At 38.5% G+C, this 17,305-nt stretch overlaps 1 protein-coding gene across 2 annotated transcripts; it reads right to left on the minus strand.

Annotated features, from left to right (window-relative positions):
* Positions 1–879: 879 nt before the first annotated feature.
* On the minus strand, positions 880–17,020 carry mecp2 (methyl CpG binding protein 2). Of its 2 annotated transcripts, none has more exons than XM_051117036.1 (3): positions 16,881–17,020; positions 12,394–12,762; positions 880–7,483 (listed from the first exon to the last, which is right to left on the minus strand). In XM_051117036.1, the coding sequence occupies exons 1-3, from the start codon at positions 16,910–16,912 to the stop codon at positions 6,274–6,276; spliced, it is 1,611 nt and encodes a 536-aa protein (XP_050972993.1). In that variant the 5' UTR covers positions 16,913–17,020; the 3' UTR covers positions 880–6,273. The 2 variants fall into 2 exon arrangements, with proteins under 2 accessions (XP_050972993.1, XP_050972992.1); XM_051117035.1 differs by having other exon boundaries at positions 12,394–12,765; positions 16,881–17,016.
* Positions 17,021–17,305: the final 285 nt, after the last annotated feature.

Raw genomic sequence — 17,305 nt, forward strand, 5'->3', positions numbered from 1 at the left:
TTATCAATGTAAGCATCCTAGCTAAATAAAAGCATTAATTTATATAATTTCTTTCACAATATTTCAGATAAATGCTAATCTTTGGATCATCAAAGAATCCTGAAAAAAATGTACTAAATTGCTTTAAATATTGATATAATAAATGTTTGTTGAGCAGCAAATCACCATATCAGAACAATTTCTGAAGGATCATGTGACTCTGAAGACTGGAGTAATGATGCTGAAAATTCAGCTTTGATCACAGGAATAAATTACATTTTAAAATATATTCAAATAGAAAGCAGTTTTTTTAAAATAGTAAAAATATTTTACATTATTACCGCTTTTGCCATACTTAATAAAAAACATAATAAATGTTTTTTTTTTCAAGTTTCTTTGATGAATAGAAAGTTCAGAAGAACAGCATTTATCTGAAATAGAAACCTTTTGTAACATTATAAATGTCTTTATAATCACTTTTTATCAATTTAAGCATCCTAGCTAAATAAAAGTATTAATTTATATAATTTATTTCACAAAAAAATAAGCTTTTTATTTCAGATAAATGCTAATCTTCGGATCATCAAAGAATCCTGAAAAAAATGTACTAAACTGCTTTAAATACTGATATTGATATTGAATGATTTCTGAAGGATCATGTGACACTGAAGACTGGAGTAATGATGCTGAAAATCCAGCTTTGATCACAGAAATAAATTACATTTTAAAATATGTTCAAATATTAAGCAGTTTTTTTAAATAGTAAAAATATTTCACATTATTACTGCTTTTGCCGTACTTTGGATCAAATAAATGCAGGCTTGGTGAGCAGAAGAGACCTCTTAAAAAAAAAAGCTATATCAAAACATAAGTGATTACTAAATGAACTTCCAAGTAAAATATGTGCAACAAGCATTCTTTTAATTCAACTTCAACTGCAAAACTTGAGAGAAAAACTCCAAGTGAAAGTGAAACGTCGATTTTGCTTTCCAGATTACAATCTTCAGTACTTTTCCTTGTTTTTTTGATCATGTTTTTCCTCACATTACCACATTATAGATAACTGTGATGATGAATAAAAAGGCTTAATCTTGCAATAAGATACCAACACTAACATTGCTGTTGTGATGTGAGTCAAATAAATGTTTTAGACAGAGAGCAGGTAAATGTTGTTTACTATTGTGTATCTGTTACATACGGCAAACAAATGATACAGTAACACAGTACTATAAAAGTAGACACAAACTATACTTTTCACTTTCAGGAAGGCAAGGACTTAGCTTGGCAGATGGTGAATAACCACTGACACCTAGTCTGTAGGATTGTTTGGTTAAAATAACGTATATTTTTTTTTTCTTTTAGATACATACTACCCATCCCTTTTATTTAAAACTAAATTAAAAAATAATATGAAAACAAAACAGCTTTGGACAGGTAAAAAATACATACAAAAAGTTAATGGGTGTCCTGCCGGGAAACATACTTTATAAAGTGCAGATCTTAGACTCGTCGTCCATCCGGTCAAGGTTGACGTTTGTTTGTTGGTTGGTTTTTCTTGTCATAAAATGTCATGGAAGATTATGTTTGAGGCCAAGTATTTTGTATGGTCAGAATGGTTAAAATGGAGAATATTTCCCAACGAACACACGTTACTCAATAATCTGTGAAACGTTCAACATATCAGGGATGAAAAAACATCAAAATCCTATAGCTTTTTACATCGTCAATATTGCCCAAGTACATCTCCCTAATGTTATCCTTTTTTTTTTTTTTTCTCAATTAAGAAAATAAAGCAAGGCAAACATATTCTTGATCTCTATAAATCCTTAATACATCCAAAGCACTGAATACCAACAAGAGGCAAACACAGGACTCGGAATAAAAATACAACTACGGTATAAAGATAAATTCTATTACTGAAACTTCAAGGCACAAGACTATGTTAAATAGACCATGAACTTTCTACCACGGTGGAACTGGAATCTATTTCTTATAGTTTCATTTGACCTTAAGTTGTCCTCCTCGCACGAGTCAAAGTGCTGCGTTTTAGTCGTAAGGGTAAATTTCTTTTACTTCGCTCCTACTGTTACACAAATCAGAGACGTGCTAAAGGAGAAAACTCATTTTCGATCTGCTGGGTAAACTATCGTACTATTGCTATGAAGATAAAACGGTCTATTTTCAATGTCGGATTCATAATTGAAAACAAAAACAAACAAAAACAAGAATTCTACTCAGAAAAATAAACCTAACACAGAAATCTACAAATTACTCTAGCCACCACAAGTAGCGGCGTTCGAAGCCCAAACTCAAAGGAAACAAACCTGTTCATGTCAAAGTGCACAACCTTCATTATAAACAGAAGACATTCAGTATTTTATACCTCAAGAAACCCTTCGGATTCGGTTGGTGTGGTTGGGCTCAGCTCTGGAGTGCTGTTTGGAAACATCTTATATATAATAGTAAAGGGCAAGCAATGTCCTATCTTCTAATGGCAATCATGCATATTGATACATGTTCACGTACATAGCATGTATTTTTGGCTACAGGGACACAAGGACATTCCAAAGCATATTTCACTGCCAGAGGCACAAATAACCCAAACGAACGAAGAAATAAAACAACAAACCAACATATATAAATAACAAAAGTAATCTTCTTATTCTGTCTTTCCCCGTTTGTAGGGCTCCATTTTTGTCAGTGGGCTTTGAGCGCTACAAAAGGCAAGAAGTTCATAAAGCAGAGGGTTTTTAACAATACATCATTTCTAGGTGGACACAAACGCCCAGCCGATGGAAAAAAAGAAAAATGAACAACAATGAAACCCTAGTTACAACACACACACTCACTCACTCACACGCACACGCACACACACACACACACACACACACACACACCAGTGCACGTTCTACCTACGAAAAATGACCAAGCATTTGAGTAAAATCACCTTCCACGTTGCTTCGTTGGGATAAAAGGTGTTTCTTTAGAATCAAAGGTCACTTCTACCACCTTAGTAAGTCTCCCAAAATAAAGGCACTACCCTTTCAGTTTCAGCCAGACTGATGCAGCTTGTGAGTCGAGAGTCGAGTCGCTTCAATTCATGTCTGGAGGTTTCGTTCCTTCGCTATCGCTCCGAACCTCAGAACTTAGAAATGTGCTTGCCGAGTCTACGGTACGGGAGTCCGTTCGTCTACCTCCAGTCTCCCGCTCGGGTTTAGTCAGACCAGGGAGACGTTCGCCGCGGACAGGTCACAACGTCAGCCGCCGGTTAAGTGAGCGCTCAGACTCTGCCAGAGAGCGAGCCGGTGGTGTTTGACTTTAACACTTAAAGTCTGCTGTTTGACCTCAAGCAATTAACGGAGTTTGCCTTTACGGCGAGGACCAGACCGTGCGTTCCTCTGACTTGGAAATCCATTTCCTTCATTTGCTTTTGACTACTTGAAATGATTACATAGCCCTTGTTCCGAGCGGAAACGCTCTTTTATTCTCGGTGCCTCTTCCCCGTGAGGGTCGAGGGAGCGGGAGGCTGGAGGAAGAGAACGGAGGCGCTTTCAATCTTAATAAGACTTGAGGGGAAAAACAAACCAATGTGATTGTCGACTGTAATATAATCTACACGTTTACACACACACACACACAAAAAAAAAAAAATTCTTTAAACGCATTTAAGATACCAGATAACGAGGCTACTCTAAAAAAAAAAAAAAAAAAAAACACTGATAAGTTGTCTCTCGCATGCATTTGAACAGCAAATATCAAAACGACATCTACTCTAGTTGAACTTTTAACGAGTGCTTAGTAGTACGTATTTTTCAGCATTTATGTCAGTGACGACGCACATCCAAAACCGTGTAAGATGTAAAAACTGAACACAATACTTTGGGAGGGGGAGGGAAAGCAACTCCTCACTCTGGGATTAGTGAAAACTGCAATATCTAGAATATAAAATCATAACGTGTGATGACATCAGACCAATTGTTTCTTTTTTAGATATTTTTTATACATCTATATAAATTAATTTTAATTTGATTAGATTTGACAAGCACACAGAGTTGCATGGTAACAGTCAAACATCAGGACATTTACTAACTAACTGCCTTTGTCACCTCATTACTGGCCATAAATGTGTGATCTCAAATACTGTACGTTAGAGTTGTGGTACATGGACTCAGACTGCATTTATAAATGAACTCGGGTGGACTCGTACTTGAACTGGACACGGATTCAGACATTTAGGATTTTTTTTTGTACTGAGTGCAGTCGAATCCACATCACATGAAAGATAAAAAAGTAAGATGACAAGACTATTGACAAATGACTTTTTGACTGACATTAAAAGGTTCTTCAGATGCCTACAAGAACCATTTTTGCTTCTTTATTTTCTTTCAAGAACCATTTTCGTCAGAAAGGTTCTTTATGGAACCATTTAGACAAAAAAGGTTCTTCTACGGCATCGTGAAGCACCTTTATTTTTAGGAGTGAAGGTGGGCTCTGATCCTATCTATGCATGGTAATCTAAACAAAAGAATGGCTCTTTATAACAACACTGAACATGCATTCTATGCTAACACACATCTGAAGAAAGTAACAACCTCCGGACATGAAACAGAAGTCTGTGCAAGGCTAACCAGAAAAATATATGCAAATAAATTGGTAGGCTTCTCACAATATTTAAAATTAAGGTGCATTTCATCTAGAGGAAGAAACAAAAGTGAAACAGAAAAAGTGCTGTAAAGTTTCCATAAAATCCTAATCAATTCTACATAATCAACAAAGAAGAACTTCCTCAGTTTTGGTTCTTGATTTCCTTAGAATGATGTTTTATCCCAAAGGTACAATCATGACATCTTTAGCATGTCCAATCTCGAACAACTTTACGCACGGAGCCGTGATTTTGTCTTTCTGATTGCAAAAAAGAAGGCGTTAGAAAACTAACTGATTGCATGGTCTTGTACAACGTATGCAGTTTTTCTTCCGTTTGTTGCCGAGTAATGTTTCATAATACTCACAATTGAAAATATTTACGCATCTATAACGCTTAACCCTCGCCGTTAGTGCTGAACCTGGCTTTATGTACAAGAAAGACAATGTCGGAGTACTGTAATAAATAGCACGCGAAGCACGCAAACATCAGCAACCCATGCATTTGACACAGCTACAGCCTGACAAGACATTATATAAATATAGCCATCTATTAACTTTCCTGTCAGAATCGTTTTTAGAACAGCAGCTCTATGGGATTAGTCTATAACCACACACACAATAAAACCAAAAGCTACATTTGAAACCGGTATGCCTTTTTTTTTTTTTTTTTTTTTTTTTTTTTTGTTAGGGATTTGTGTCGCAAGAACACAAGGCCACTATTTAAATTGTACTTCATGGATACAAGCAGGTAAACATAACAAATATCTTTTCTCGTATTCTGTTGACATCTACTCCAGATGCTACACTGGACTGTGCTTTCGATATTCCCTAACAAATTCATTTGTGCTTTATCTCGCCCACCGGAGAAAATGAAAAACGGAGCTTTCAGCTCCGGTCGCATTTTCTCAGGCGCCGCCGAAACAGGTGATTAGGTTAACCGAGCTACTGGTAATTAATAGACGTGTGCGCTAAAAACACCAAGGAAATACTACTTCCCAATTCAATTGATCTTCACAGGCTGGAAATGTCACCCACAACTAGGAAGTTCTTTTCTGTCAGAGTTAAGCTAGCGTCTGATTTCAAAGGTGAGGATGCTGCAACAGCTGCGTTCGACTCAAATGGAAAGGTGGAGATCGGAAACGTGGCCCTGTTTTCCTCCTCGGCTCGCCGTCGGATTTGCCCCTTCGCAAACGGAAGAACACACTGATAGGACACCTTTTCGCTAGGGTTGAGATGACATGACTATGAGGCATTTTAGTACTTTCGAGAGCATTGATTTACGACAACTATGGCGTGAGACTTGTGCATCCATTACCACTTGAGTGTGTTTCTACGTCCTACAAGCTCTGACAAAGGAATAACTGGTTTAGGTGAGTGCTAAGATATACTAATACAAAGATATAGTGGGAAATCAAAGGAAACTGTAAAGAAAAAGGTTAGCAGAGAATTCATCCGGAAGCAAGAGAATTATCGCCCCGCGTCCAACCCACAGAGAGAACGAGACACAACAGCTGCCTTTTGTTTAAGTACGTTTACATTTTTGAATATTTTTGTTTCCTTTTTCTTTTTTCCTCAGTAAAAAAGAACGAAAAATCACTCGTCTCGTCGGCGACCGCCTCCGACTCTTCGCACGCGAAGCCACTTAGTCAGTCAGCTCACTGGCTCGCTCACTGGTGTCCGGGACTCGACCGTTTCCTCTCGGCTCGGCCTCGGGACGGCGGAGGGAGGAACAATGTCTCTCAGCTCCTTGCCGTCCCCCGTCACAGTCGTCTGCTGCCCTCTCAGGTCAGAGGAGGCCATCTTGCTTGCGTTCTGAGCGTCCCTATCAGTTCTCGCTTCCTCCCTGCAGGCCACGTGCTCCGCTCTGGGCCTGGAGGTGCTCAAGTCCTGGGGTTCGTTTTCCGTGCTCGCAGGCGGCCCCCCTTGCGTGGAGTGACCCAGGGAGAGCTGGTGAGCCTGCGGAGTGTAGGTGGAGGGCGGCATGGCCTGCAGATGGTGGTGTTGGTGGTGGTGGTGATGGTGGTGGTGTTTAAAGTGCTGCCCTCGCTGATCTCTCTTCTTGTGACTCTTCGGTCCGCTGCCGCCGGTTGCCGACCCGCTGCCGCCGCTGCCGTTCCCCGGATCCGCGGACGCCTCTTTATGCTTCCGGCCGGGATGCTTGTGAGACTTCTGTCCCGTTTCTACCTCCTCCCCTGTAGGGGTCACAGTTGACGCAGTCAGTCGTTTGGCTATCCCCGGCGCGAACGTCTCCGTCGTGGAGGTGGTGGATCCTTCCAACTCCTCTAGAGTCTCTCGGGTTTTGCGTTTCTTGATGGGAAGCGCCCTCTCCTGAACAGGCTTTACGGAAGACTCCTTCTGAGCTTTTTTCTTGGCCTCGGCGGTGAGAATGGCCGCTGCGGCGTAGGCCGCGGCCGATCCCGTCCCCACCGCCGACTGCGAAGCGGCTGCTGGCTTGCGGCCACGTTTTTTGGGGGTGCTCGGCGGCTCCTGCTCCGATTTCCGCTTGCGCCCTCGGCGCACTTTGGCAACTGGCGCTTGCCCCGCTGGAGCCCCTGGTTCAGTTTTGGGGGCCACAAAGGGCATCTTTACCAGGAGTTTTCCTGGACTCTTTTCTACGACGCGCTTTACTGCCACCCCTTCCGTGGCCTGCCGTACCTTGCCGCTGCCTTTTGGCCGACCCCTCCCGCGACCGGAAGGTTTGACCACTTTAGGCTTCTTTGGCGGTCTCTTTTCTCTTCGAGAGGGGCTTCCTCGGCCTGTGACTGTGAAGTCAAAGTCATTAGGATCCGTGGTGGTATCGCCCACCTTTTGGAAGTACGCCATGAGCTCCACTTTGGAACGGAAGGCTTTCCCTTCTGGGCTGGAAAAAACAAAAACAAAACATATTTTGTATTACACAAATTGATGGCTGTTGTTTTGAGAAAACTATGTAAGGAAGTGGTAACACTTTACAATAAGTTTCCATTAGTTGACGTTGCAATGAACAAACAAAAAATATTTATTACAGCATTTATTAATCTGTTAATGTTAACAAAAATACAGTCGCTCATTGTCAGTTCATGTTAATTCACAGTGCATTAACTAATGCTAACAAACACAACTTGATTTTAAAAATGCATTAGTAAATGTTAAAATTAACATTAAAATTAATAAATGCGGTAACACTTTAAAATGAGGTTCATTAGTTAACATTAATTAACTTCTTTAGTTAACATGAAATAAGAATGAACAATAATTCTCCAGCATTTATTCATTTTAGTTAATGTTAATTTCAACATTTACTAATGCATTATTAATGCACTAATGCATCACAGTGCATTAACTAATGTTAACGAGTACAACATTTTAATAATGCATTAGTAAATGTTTGAAATTAACATTAAGATTAATAAATGCAGTAACGCTTTAAAATAAGGTCCATTAGATAACATTTGTTAACTTCTTTAGTTAACATGAAATAAGAATGAACAATACTTCTCCAGCATTTATTCATTTTAGTTAATGTTAATTTCAACATTTACTAATGCATTATTAAAATTAAAAGTTGTGCTTGTTAATGAAAATAGTCGCTCATTGTTATTCATGTTAATTCACAGTGCATTAACTAATGTTAACAAATACAAAATTTTAATAATGCATTAGCAAATGTTGAAATTAACATAAAATTTAATAAATGCCATAACACTTTACAATAAGGTTTATTAATTATTAAAATTCGTTAACTTCTTTAGTTAACGTGAAATAAGAATGAACAATACTTCTACAGCATTTATTAATCTTAGAAAATGTTAATTTTTGCATTTACTAATGCATTATTAAAATCAAAAATTTTGCTTGTTAACAAAAATACAGTTGTTAATTGTTAGTTCATGTTAATTCACCGTGCATTAACTAATGCTAACAAACACAACCTGATTTTAATAATGCATTAGTAAATGTTAAAATGAACATTAAAATTAATAAATGCAGTAACTTTAAAATGAGGTTCATTAGTTAACATTAATTAACTTCTTAAGTTAACATGAAATAAGAATGAACAATACTTCTACAGCATTTATTCATTTTAGTTAATGTTAATTTCAACATTTACTAATGCATTATTAAAATTAAAACCCGCTCATTGTTATTCATGTTAATTCACAGTGCATTAACTAATGTTAACAACTTCAAAATTTTAATAATGCATTAGCAAATGTTGAAATTAATATTAACTAAGATTAATAAATGCAGTAACACATTACAGTAAGGTTCACTAGTTATTAACATTCGTTAACTTATTTAGTTAACGTGAAATAAGAATGAACAATACTTGTACAGCATTTATTATTCCTAGCCAATGTTAATTTTTAGCCTTTACTAATGCATTATTAAAATTAAAAGTTGTGCTTGTTAATGAAAATACAGTCACTCATTGTTAGTTCAAGTTAATTCACAGTGCATTAACTAATGTTAACAAGTACAACATTTTAACAATGCATTAGTAAATGCTGAAATTAACATCAACTAAGATTAATAAATGTGGTAACACTTTACAATAAGGTTCATTAGTTAACATTAATTAACTTCTTTAGTTAACGTGAAATAAGAATGAACAATACTTGTACAGCATTTATTATTCCTAGCCAATGTTAATTTATAGCCTTTACTAATGCATTATTAAAAATCAAAACTTGTGCTTGTTAATGAAAATACAGTCACTTATTGTTATTCATGTTCATTCACAGTGCATTAACTTATGTTAACAAGTACAACATTTTAATAATGCATTAGTAAATGTTGAAATTAACATTAAGATTAATTAATTAAAACACTTTAAAATAAGGTCCATTAGTCAACATTAGCTAACTTCTTTAGTTTTACTAATGCATAATTAAAATCAAAAGTTGTGCTTGTTAACATTAGTTAATGCACTGTGAGCTAACATGAATAATGAACAACTGTATTTTTATTAACTAACATTAACAAAGATTAGTAAATACAGGGTTCCTACCCATTTTCCATTTCAAAATTCCATACATTTCCAGATTTAAATTTCCAAACCTCTCATTTTATTTTCTTAGGGTTTTTCATTGATTTTTCTCAAGACAACATACAAATTCCCTAAAATAAAAAATTATTTAAAAAAAAAAAAAAAAAAAAAAAAATGTACATGCTCACGAGAAACACTTTTGTTTCCTCGAGAAATTGCATGCTTACGCATAACAAGTTTTAGTTTTGTATAGCCTATTATCTCTAATATCAAGGCCTAATGTAAAATTTAACACATCCTCTGTGGTGGTGTAGAAACCACAACACAAAATAGGCTGATGAAATAAAATTTGCTAAGTTCAAGGATCTATAAAAAAGACTGTTCATGTAAAATTTGGCTTTTGTTAAGGCAGTATGCCATATTTCAAGGCCTTAGGTCTCTTTAACGCATGCTTTGTGGAGGCCAAGAAACCACACCGCAAAATGGGCTGATGGCACAACAGGCAGCTCAGTGCGCATTGTCCCATATGCAAAGTTTGATGGTTTCTCCTGCGCAAATGAAAGTCAAAATATGCTTTCTTTTTGCAAAAGTCCCTGAGGCTATGTAATACGGTGCTAAGAATATTGTGAGAAAAAACCCTACATGCTTATAACCTGCATTTTGCTTAATCAAAAAGTGCATATTTGACAATGACTAAAGAATCACTCAACAGCTGCCATGAAATTTTCTTCTTGTATAATACATTTATTTTCATTAAATTCCAAATAGGAATTTTTTCTTAAATTCTCCTTATATTCCTATTAAGCACTCTATAATAAAAACGAAATAAAAGGGAAAAAAGCACTACGGGACTAAATCATACAGACCTGTGATCCAAACATGAATATTTTCTTGCAATTATTAAGCACTCTTTAATAAAAATGAAATCAAAGAAAACAATGTTGTGGGAAGTTAGTCATACAAACCTGTTGTCCAAATACAAATATTTTCTTCGATTTCACATTTATTTTTATTAAGCACCTTTTAATACGAATAAAATGAAATCTGAGAGGTTGTGGGAACCGTGACACATCGGTCAGTGTTGAACGGCATGCACCCTTTTTCATCATGTCAAATTGTTTGGCAGAACAATACGCTTCACAACTATGAATTATTTTGCCATACGACACATCTTATAAATCAATCCACACTCAGCTCTAAAACACAAATCTGTGACCCCGACTAGTGTAATGCACAACTCTCGCCCTATACGTGTAATTCATAGTTACTGAACAACAACTGAGTTGTTATACCATTCTTCAAATACTGCTTGGACCTGTTACACGTGCTCATGTCTTGCACTGGAATTAAAAGTGATTAAAAGGCCACTCACTTCGAGAACGATAACTGTATTAGCGTCCACACCAGCGCACGATAACGCTCTGTTTATAAGGAACACGTGCTGCATTTATGTCATCTGCCACTTTAAATGCTCAAGCTGATTTCTGATTGCTGATTGTCAAAAATCATTTTGGAATGTTGTTCCTACGTGCCGTTATTGTGATTGTTGACCCTGCTATTCGTTTAAATTTGAAATGATTTTTAAAGGGGTCATCGGATGCCCATTTTCCACAAGCTGATATGAGTCTTTAGGGTCTTAATGAAAAGTCTCTAATATACTTTGATTAAAATTTCTCAATGGTTTTGTAAAACAACACCCTTTTTACCTTGTCAAAATCATCTCATTCTAAGGGGTTGTTCCTTTAAATGCAAATGAGCTCTGCTCACCCCGCCCCTCTCTTCTCGCTGTGAAAAGACGGTCTTGTTTACATTAGCCGCATTTAGTCGCGTTTAGCCTCTAAACTTCCTAACTACCACGTTATAAGCAAAGGCGATCGCAAAGATTCATAAAAAAACGCTTATACTCACTTCTGCCGTAAGTGAAGCTGGATCATGAATGATTCGTGTGAACATAGACGGATATATGTAGATCGGGAGGCGCATTCCCTTCACAAACAAACGTAATCCACTGCATCTTCAGCGGCTCAGATGTCGGGAGTAAATGACGACCACTATGTTCATTATTACATCCAGCAACACCTCAATCGCTCAATCGGAGATATTCTTGTCTAACTTACATCCCTGCTCCGACATTGAAACAATGGAAAGTTACTGGACTGTGACGGCTGGTCTAAGGTAAGAGCTCATGTCAATCAACTATCGTGGGAGCGGCTCGATTTGAAAAAGGGGATATTATTTTGACAGATTAATTAAAAACCACTTCATGGATTTTTATCATTATAGGGTAGATTTGTACATACACTGCCAACACACATTAATGTTCAAACAACATGAAAAAGTGAACTTGGCATCCGATGACCCCTTTAAAATGCATCTTTAGCGTTGTCATCCTTTCCACGGTTTTCTTATTCAAAACATTAGTATAAAACAACTTTACACATGTTAGAACTACATATAAATATGGTGAAAAACAAAAGATGATTTAAGTTTGTAGGCCAGAGACCAGAGAAGCATATAACAAATAAGATTCAAATACATAATTCATTATATATGTAAACAGGGAATACAGTATATCTAGTGAGGCCCTCACTGGTACTTCCAGTGTTAACAGGTTTAGCTTCGCTGCGTAGCAGCATGCCGTTTCTTCAGTCAAAGACAATCCAAACAAAATAACTTAACTTTAACAATGACTGATTTGTTGCATGTGCGTCATTTGGATGCAGTATTGTGAAAGGAATAGCATCACAGCTGCTCTCTCAAAAAAAAAAAAACAGCACTAACTTCCTGTAACTTGTACTAACTTGATCAGGTAGACATCAAATTTTCCAGCAGATCGCCCCGACTTGCGCTGTTTCAGCTTGCGCGTCCAACCTTGAGGCAGTGAAGGGTCGTCATACAGCGGGCCTCTGTCCCGAATGATGGAACGCCGCTGCTTGGCCGACGCGGAAGATTCTGGAGCGCTGAGAGCAGCTCCAACTTCAGGGTCAACGGGTTCAGACTTCCCTGCCTCCGTCTGTTGTCCAACATCCCCCTGCGTAAGGAGGGGCGGGGGTGGAGGAACGGACACTGTGGCCTCGAGTTTTTCCACATCTTGCCGTTCCCTTTTGTTTTTCTTCTGCTTCTGCGTCTTGTCTTTTGAGCCCTCCTGGTCTTCATTCTTGTCCTCACCTCTGCTGACAACACAAGAAATAAGTGGCACACTGAGACAGGATGACAGTCTTACGGGTTTGTATTCAAATCAAACGCTTTTTTTTTTCTGAACAGAAGTGCTGCGTTTGCATGTTTGTCATCATAAATTCAATATTGTGGCTTCAAAGCATGCTCATTTTCAGATCACACAAGCTCTATTAAATACAAACAACGTGCAGGCGAGATGTGGCCCAAATCTGAAGCGTTAGCAGAAAACTCGGTTAAGCAAATAAAATGATGCAACTCGTATCTTAACATCTCTAGACGTCATGTGAAACCTGAGTCTAGGATGTGTCTATTTCGTAACGTTCGGTTTGATTTCTACTCCGCTTACAGACACGCGGAAATCACCCTGGAGGTGTCGAGAGGCCCGTGTCAAGCAAAAACCTTTCAATCATTGGGGACGGAGGAATTTCCCGCTTGTCTGTGGCTTGTCCCTCAAGGCGACAACAAACTCTTTGTCATTTTTACAAAAGAGGTTAATGATCAACTTCCTTCGCCTTAGACTTAATTGGACGATTAGTCTAAAAACGTATGTTTTTGACATGGCCACAAAGTGCTTTGGTGTTTGAGTACTAAGAATATTTCACACATAAAAGCATCAGATCACAATAAAACAAATATACCTCGTGAACTTCATTTCCAAATCTACATCTAAGAACCCGAGCGATTTAAACGGAAAAAACAAATAACCAAAACATGCTGCCTACTTATCTTACAATACTACTTGCCCAGTCTCAGTTTACAAAACTTTCACAGCCACGCTGAATTAAATGACATTTTTGAGATTTTCTTAACATTTACAGTTGCTCTACCAGGGCGGGGACTGTAACAGATCCCACATGTTCTAAACTCAAATGTTGTCACATTCAGTGACAGTACAGTGTTGAAATTCAGAAGGTGAAGTCATGCGATGAACAAGTCCACTAAATTTACCAGGTACGTAAAGCTGAAACAAGAAGTTACTTTGTTCTTTTAAGTCACACTCCCTTAGACGATGACTGAGAGTCCGCAAAAAGAGTCGCTGACTTGTTTCAGTACATCAACAAGAGCCACCACACCTTATAAAAACACAAGTTAAAAACCACCATTCACTTTTGATGTGTACGAAATAGCACGTTATCACACCATATTGCTAAGAAAGGTACATATTTGAACTCTGTTTAGCCAGTTTATGAGTATGCATGTAAAGTATAGCTAGAATATTTCATTTGCACTATAAACCTATGTGGAGTATCATTTTCAACAATGCAGTTTCACCGCTTTTAAAACTTTAGCAAAGCACAGCAGTTGGGTTTCAGAAGCAGAAACCACATTTTCACCACAGTTTCAAATAAAAGTTTCAAAAACTTCATTATTTCAAAAAGTCGCATAATATAAATTAATTTAAATTGGTTTCTTTAAAAAAAAAAGTCAACTTCCAAGTGAGAGACTACGCTATCCACGAACCTAAAATGATCCACACTGAAACATTTACATAGAAATGGAAATCGCTGCAAAATAGTTCTGACTGCTCACTCTCAAAAAGCACTGCAAATAACATAATCAAATCTGCCAAGTCTCAAACTACTTATTTCCATACATATGTGAATATTCTGCAATGAACATCATTTAGCACACTGCTGTTTTGTGTAAAATTCACATTTTTTTAAAACAACTGCATCACAACGTTTCATGGGATAAGCAGTTATACTGAAGATCTGGCAACTCTGAATATGATTTAAAGGCTTGGTGACACATAAAAGAGGACTGGCAGCATGAGATAAAGAGTCCTTCAAGCATTCAGGATCAAAAATGATAGTAAAACTAAAAAGACAAAAGTGGTTTCTACTTGACTTTTAAATAAAACACTCTTAAAATACGTTTAAAAGAATGAACTTCGTGTTTTAACTAAGAAACCCAAACAACTTTTCGCAGACTGCGCTACATCCTCAGTGACACTTGACTTCTTGATTTATGTTTTTTGAGGAGCAAGTCGTGAATATACATGTCTACAATTACTTCAATAGAGCATCCAAGAAATAAAAATAAATGCATCAATTCACCACAGGAAAAAAATGTGTTAATTCCAACATGAAACTTTTTCGGGAAGTTCACGTGACTTGCAAAACTCACTTTAAATGCATTTTAATACATTTTATATATGCATACATGTTACGCACTCATGCTAATGAGAAACTACATGGAATATCTGCATTTCATCAATATTTGTACAATTAATCACACAGCAGGACTACCTAAAATAAGCTCAAGAAAATTAGGTTATTAAAAATGTTTAAAAGTCCATTCACATGACCTAATATATGCAGTATCCCTTATTTCTATATATTCCCATTTATGCATTCGCATTTATTAATTTACAACTTCAACATGTGTTGCACGCTCCATGAAATTATTGCTAGGGCATCGTTCGAGGTAGACAGATAGATTTGACCTTATGCATAAACTACCCGTTTATAAGATGAACAACAGCACGTCGTACGCTTTCTTTAAGCCACTACTTTGTTGGGGGCAAGTCAATTAAAAAACCATAATGGAAGCTAACTGCTATAAGTTTTTCATTGTGAACGTCGACCGTTCAATTTAATACTAAGTATGAGCTTCACAGCAGGTGTCGAAGGCCTTGAACCTCAGCTGGAAATCAATGAACATGTGTATTAGACAGCTCCTCTTACGTAAACACGAACAATTATACCACGTCGGACAATCAAGGATCACGTTTAACCACGATGAACGTCGGCAAACCAGATACGGAGAGATTGTGACGTGTTTATTTGAACTTCCTTTCGACTGAGGATGACAAAAGTTTAACTTGCCCCAGTGTAAAATCAGATTTTTAAAGTTTGAAATAACAAAGATTATTTAAACTCTTTCAGTTTTATCTACTTCCAAATGTAATGTTTAATGTAATATAACTTTTTGAAACTACCTCTTTGCGGTGCATATCAAAACAGTCTTTTAGGGAGTAAATGTTATAAAACTATAAAATGTGGCACCAAAAACATTTCATCTAGCCAGTAGCGATGAATTCATAGAGCACGCAACACAGGAAGAAGTTGCACAGGATGCAAGTTGAGCCTTCGAGACATGTCACAAGTGTGTGCAGAAGACATGAGGCGGTGTGTCTTGCATGTCACTCAGTTTGTGCAAATCCCCCTGCGGTCGACCACACACGCGCACACGCACGCACGCACAGAGACAAATATGATGCTGCTAGCTGATCCGTTAGCTGGCTACCGGAAGTCAGCTCAACAATATCACCAGCCTGCTCTCACATGGGAGTGCCTTGTGCGTTGCTAAAGCGAGCTGACGATCTATTTCAGCGATGCGAGAAGCACAACAGTGTGTTTTGCACCTGGAGTTCTAGGGTTTGCATGCTGCAGGGGCAAAACGAGCAGCAGTAACAACACAGAGAGACGCACGCACGGTGACATCAGGCAGAGAAATAGCACACTGGCCAACTTGCTCGCACACGCAAACTTGGTACCCGATGATGCACAGCAGCAGCTCAGTGCACAGCACAACGACTAAAACGCATCTTAACCTCATTTCTAAGCACTTAGTCAAGCCATTCCGCGCCAGGACAGGCAGCTGTATCTGGAGCAAATCTCATTTCGGTCCCCTGCCTTGTCCTGCAGCGCCACAAGCAAGCTAACTTACTTCAGTCGGCTGTTTTTGACAGCTAGCGAGCGCTCGTAATAAAACAACAACGCGGGAGCGCCGTAACGTTCGCGCGAAAGAGCGGCGAATATCAGCAAAACAAAACATGTGTGCGTCCAAACCCCCAGGCAGCCGTTCGCTCTAGATTTCAGAAGAGTTTTTCCAAGTAACGTCAGAAAACGACCCCGAACACACGCTGGGCTAAAGCGCGCGGCTCTCGTGCCGCACAAAGTGTCCGCTGATCGTGGAAAAAGAGCGGGAGAAATACGAGTGACGTATTCTCAACGCCTTCGCGGGCTAGCGCGGCTAACATTTCCCCCCCTCAGCCTGCGCCCGCCTGACAAAATATCACAGCGACGATCAAAAGCTACGCCATCGCCGCTCGCGACGCCTGACATTGGAATCCGTGACAATGGGAAAGGATGCGATTCACACTTACAGTCTCTCCTCTCCGCTCTCTGCGGCGGCCATTTTTATTTAAATAAATAAATTTCCAAAAAATCACGCAACATCTTTGTGGGTACCCCTCACCCTCCTCTCCCACTCCCTCTAACACAACACCATCCTTCGGACGCGAGTTCTCGCGAGAGGTGGGCCGGATGGGAAACGGGTGAGCGCGCACGTTCTCGCGAGAGCTGAGAAGCGGATAACCAGAGAGGGAAACGACGTCCAGGGCGAGGAAAGCTGCATTGCACACCAGAATAATAGTGCAGGACTGGGTTCTCCCATTCTGCCAGAAAGTCCTGTTTTCTTGCAGATGCGTTTTTACATGTATTTTCAGATGTTTTTGCCTTTTTGTCTAGATTTGTCAAATCTATAAATACCCCTTCCAAACAGGTCTGCGCACAATATATGCGAGACTAG

Source organism: Labeo rohita, chromosome 8 (genome assembly GCF_022985175.1).
Source record: "Labeo rohita strain BAU-BD-2019 chromosome 8, IGBB_LRoh.1.0, whole genome shotgun sequence".
NCBI lineage: Eukaryota > Metazoa > Chordata > Actinopteri > Cypriniformes > Cyprinidae > Labeo > Labeo rohita.